We start from the raw sequence: 5293 nt of genomic DNA, 5'->3' as shown, positions 1-5293 counted from the left end.
CTGTTGTGGGGGTGGGGGGAACTCCAGCCTCTGACTCCAGTGAGCAGGGTGGTGCGGGAGGGGGACTGGCCTTGCCTTCCCACTCCATTCCCTCCATCGTGGCGGCACTCCGGTCCCCATGGTCCCCCTCTGCCTCCAAAGAGCAGGGCATTGGGGGCTGGGCCAGCTCTGCTGGCCTCGCCCCCCCTGCTCTGGCCCCTCAGTCCCCGCTGTTATGGCGGTGCTCTGCCATGTGCCTTTTTTTCTCCAGAGCACTCTTGGCTGCCGAAGCAACCAGTCAGAGTGCAAGTAAAGTGTTACTGGCAGACAGACTAAGTCTTTTATAATATTAGAATTTTGACTACATTAGTACATCAGCCCATAAACTATTGTTTTGAGTAGTTGACGTAATAGACTGAGGAAAAGCTAAATACAGGTTTCCCTCGCTTTATACTGTACATGCGTTCCTGGAAAATGGCACATAACTTGAATTCACATAAAGGAAACCCACTTTACAATGTAAGAAATAGGCATATGTTCCAAGACCTCGACTGTACTGCCCCCCCAGACCCATTTCTACCTCTTTTACAAGACAATTTTGGTATTCTCCAACAGCAGACAGTACACATAAGCACAGGGCACTATCATAATGGGGCTAGCAACTACAGAAACGCATGTCGTAGACAACGAGCAAGGAGCACAGATCCACACAGGAGACTATATTTTGGTGCTTATCACGCCCACAATGCACCGCACAAAGCAGTTGACTCTGGGTTTCCACCACACAGATCGCATAGGTGTGAAATTACCTCGCATATAACAAATTTTTGGTATAAAATGGGTCATTGCATAAGAGCAAATTTGCACATATAGAACCTGCATAAAGCGAGGGAAACCTGTATTTTCTCTTGATTAAAGGGATCATGTACCCAGCCCTGCCAAAGGATCTGAATTTAAAATAGGGTTTTTCTACATAGATAACAACAACTACATATCCCTTTGGAATAAACAGTTAAGTTCTAGCTTATTTTAGTAATGTTAAGCTCTTCTCCCAAGTCCTTAAAGCAGAAAAATAATACAGTAATTCTTTCTTTGCAAAGAGCACAGAAAGATCATAACAGGTCAGAATGGTTTTTGACACTATGGATTTTTGTTTAACATCTCTGGGTTTATCTTGTGAATCATTTGCACACCTAAGAGTGCTAACGTTGTGTGGCATCCTGAAGCACTCTTCAAAGGATCTCATGGCACCCTGGTTGAGAATCATTGCTTTAAAGTTTGATTTGCAGTTTTGTTGCTTTTCAAGTTCATAACAACTGCTAACACTATAAACTTAGTTTTTTAGCTTTATAAAAATGGTGCAGTTAACTGGATTTTCATACCAGGGCTGTCCAACTGGTGGCCTGGGGCCCATGCACAGTCTGTGACAGATTAATGTGCAGCATTTGGGTTCCTGGTTTGCTGTTCCCTGTACCTCTCTAGCTGCTTCTGCAACTGGGGTCTCTAGGCTCCCATTCCTCCATCAGCTTTGGCTTCCTGCTTCTGCCTAAGAGGGCAGGGCATGATTGCAGTGTCATGCAGTAGTGTATGTGGCAGAGGCTGACCATTTGCACAGTGTGGGGTAGGGGTATGCAACCCAGGGGTCTGTGGCTCTCACTAGTGTGGCCTCCAAGATGTGCAGCCCTGATTGGTGTGGAATATGTGGAGTGTGGCCCTTGGCCACTGAGAAGTTGGACAGCCCTAAGCTATGCCATTTTTAAATGCTCTTGGATGCAACAACACAGTTTCTATGCTTACGTTTTTTTCTGTGTATCTCTATAATTCTCTCTTAGTGATTATTTCTGTCCATTTCTTTCTATTTTTTCTGTGAAAGGTAGATTAAATTCAAGTGTCTGTTTAATTATCCAATGTAATCTTTTCCTTCCTCACCAAGGTTAAATTTAGCTTCTCAGTTTAACTACCTTTCAGTCATATTGTGTTGTTATTTTGCAGTCTGTGCAAATTCAGTTGAGTCTTTAATTCTAGTGAGCATTAGGTTTTATTGAGATTTAGGAGAAAGTATAGTAAATTCTGTTTTCTCTTCATTTTATTAAATGCTGTTATAACAAATTAATATTTCCTGTAATATAGACTGTAAAACTTTACTTAAATGAAATCAAAATTAGCATCTGTTGTTTCTCTTGATCACATCTTATTTTCTTTACTTTAACAGTTGAACATGCAATGGATTGGCTGCTAGAACTGTCTACAGCTGCTAACGGTGTAGCATCTTCAGAAGTCTCAGGGTTTGATTCAGTAGCATCATCTCTAGCTCTTGTTCAGCAGCAAAGGTCTCTTGCAAATGAAGCAATGATAGAAAGTTCTGCAAAAAAAGATCCTGTAAATTTAAAAAAAGAAACAGAAAAGGTCCTATCGCCTGATATTCAGTTGACTGAAGAACTGGATTCTTTGATACAAAATGCTTTTGAGAAATACACACTGGAGGACAAATTGCAAGCTACTGAATACAGTAGTTCTATTGCCATTACTGAATCTCCTGAATGGAAAAAATCCACATTAGGCTGTAATGGCATGCTTTTTCAATCTGAGAAAAACAATGCAAAGTTAGAAAACTTCTCCTTTACATGTAGTGCAAAGTGTTACAAATCTCCTCAGCCAGGAGTACGTCAATCAAGCCTTCAAACGAAAGAGAGATCATCAGCTGACATGGACAATTTTACACGGGTATTAAAAGACTGTAGGCTGCCAGATATACATGCTGACAATGGTGCAGCTCCAGAAATCATTGAACTAAGAAACTGGGAAATGGGTCATAAAAATCCCGATCAAATGCAAAATGTTGTTTCCAATGATGAAAGTTTGAACTGTACTTCTGGTCAGTCCTCCCATGAACTTCTAGAATCTGGAACAGCTGTTTTTGGAAATTCCAGTTCAAAATGCTATGAACAACAGGAAAAGGATATAGCTGCATGCAGTGGCCATAGAAACATTTTTATCCCTGATGCATTTACATCTTTTGAAGGATCCAGTTTCAAACCATTAAATCTCTCAGATTTTCAGCAGTTTGAGCATAGTTGTAACTTTAATTTTTCTATATCACCACAGCAACTTCATCAGCCTCCTTGGAATCCAATAGCTTCTGAGTTATATCCGTTAAGTGGAAGTCACAGCTTTGTAACTCCAGTTGCTATCAGTCCTGGACAGTGGAGACCTGCTTCTGATTTTAGGACTTTTGGAAAAGGAGTGCCTTTTTCCTCTTCAGTTGTTTCAAATGTCCAAGATAGCAATGCTTCTCTGAAGATATGGGGACATCAAGATGGAAACCAAAAAATGAACCTCTCTCAAGTACACCAGCCATCTGTTTGTCACACGATGAGAAAAAAAACACATCTTGTAGGTCAAGTACTTGTTCTTCTCAGAGGGGTTCCAGGATCAGGAAAATCTTTTTTGGCAAGGTAGAACATTGTATATTGTATGCTTATAAAAAAAATGCTTAACAGTCAGATTATAGGATTTAATAAGAGAGAAAAACCAGGAAGAGTGTTCTGGTATTTGTAGAAAGTTGTGCTTATGCCCTGATTCACTATTTTGTCTAAATTGTATGTGGGTAATTGTAGCTGCAGGAAGCTGAGCCACTAATTCTTAGTGGTCTGTCTTTGCTGGATATCTCTGCTGGATGTGGGAGGGGGCCTGCTCTGAGCTTTACGAGTGGTTCAAAGTTCATATTGGAGTTTATGCCACCAGAGGATCAGCTATGCTAGAGTTCAGTTCAGTCAGCTCTTCCTGTCCATCTGGGACATTCCTTACACTTTCTTGTGACATAACTGCAGGTAGAGTTGAACATGGCCAACTCTGGCAGTTTTGGATAGATCAAAATCCCACTTTCACAGGGGGGGGAAATTTCCGAACTGTTTAAATTCCAGCTCATTTGCACCATTTAAATGGGGGCAAACTTAACTTGCTAGATTGAAGGATCCAGTTTTTAGTTTTCATTCTGTTCAAAGGCTTTTGAGAGGTAGATCTTTTGTACATATGTTATGTTATAGTCCATTTCAGACTTCTGTAGATATTTAATAATGCCAGGTAAGCAAATATAAATTTGTGTGGGACTGATGCAGAAGTACCTCACTAGATACAGATACTATTTTTTCCTTGGGCTCCCTTTCCCTCTTGACTATTTGGCACCAGAATTTGAAGGAGTCACATTGCAAGGTTATTTTCCTTCAGTTACTTTCCATGGATGACTATAGCCTGAGTAGAGTGTGACAGTTGTGTCATTGACTCTGTATTTCCCTGAGATTGAAGCTTCCCTCAGAGGCTGTGTTTCTGGGGCCACACCAAACCATATATATGTGTGCAGGACTCTGCATGTGTATTTAATGGGTAGAGGCAAACAATGAAGAGAAAAATGCTGCTTTAATGTCGTCTTTCATAGGAATTTGCTAGAGGATAACCCAAGTGGAATTATTCTCAGTACTGATGATTACTTTTATAAAAATGAACAATACCAGTATGATGCATATTGCTTAGGAGAAGCACATGCGTGGAATAAAATACAAGGTAAGAACTAAATACAAACTGCTTATTTGGTTACATGCTGTTGAAAGCTAATAAAAAGTAGTCTGTTCTATAATTCTTGTCTGTAATAATATATAATTATAAAAGTAAAATATAATTAGTCTGTAAGTCACAAAATATACCTGCCTTCTGCCTGACTTTGGATTAACATGAGTAAATACAATTATTGTGCTAGGGCTTGAGTGCTAAATCCCATTTTAGAGGTGCATATTTAAAGTTATGTATAATAAATATCTCCAATTTGTGTGCTTTACTAAGCAATATCTACTTCTATACAGCTATACCATATTCATGTTGCAGCAAGGAAAGTTTAGATTAGATATTAGGAAAAACTTACTTACTAGGAAGGTTGTAAAACACTGGAAGAGGTTACCCAGAGGGGTTTTGGAATTTCCATCCTTGGAGGCTTTTAAGACCCGGCTTGACAAAGCTCTGGCTGGGATGATCTAGTTGGGGATGATCCTGCCTTGAGCAGGGGGTTGGACTAGATGACTTCCTGAGGTCCCTTTCAACCCTCATTTTCTGTGATCTATGCAAATCCAAGATGAGTTCCCCCCTGCCACCCCCCCTCCCCCACCAAATCAGCATGGAGGAAAAAAGCATTGTCTTGGATTTGAGTACCATCCTGGGGCAGGCACAGCTCAGCTCCAGCTATGGCTCTGGGCTTGGGGCTGAAGCTAGAGCTGAGCCATTGCCTGTCTTGCACCAAAATGACTTTTTTGGCAGGGGAGGGATA

The 5293-nt window shown here is 40.7% G+C and overlaps 1 protein-coding gene across 20 annotated transcripts in view; it reads left to right on the top strand.

Moving 5' to 3' along the window:
* Window positions 1-5293, top strand: part of N4BP2 (NEDD4 binding protein 2) — a 55244-nt gene that overhangs the window by 17399 nt on the left and 32552 nt on the right. For all 20 annotated transcript variants that reach the window (XM_025210691.1, XM_025210704.1, XM_025210694.1 and 17 more), the window contains 2 exons: window positions 2192-3434; window positions 4415-4539. In XM_025210691.1, the coding sequence (XP_025066476.1) occupies window positions 2192-3434; window positions 4415-4539 (1368 nt within the window). The remainder of the gene's footprint in view (window positions 1-2191; window positions 3435-4414; window positions 4540-5293) is intronic.

The sequence above is a fragment of the Alligator sinensis genome, unplaced genomic scaffold (assembly GCF_000455745.1).
Source record: "Alligator sinensis unplaced genomic scaffold, ASM45574v1 scaffold246_1, whole genome shotgun sequence".
NCBI lineage: Eukaryota > Metazoa > Chordata > Crocodylia > Alligatoridae > Alligator > Alligator sinensis.
This window is presented reverse-complemented; position numbering and strand designations above follow the sequence as displayed.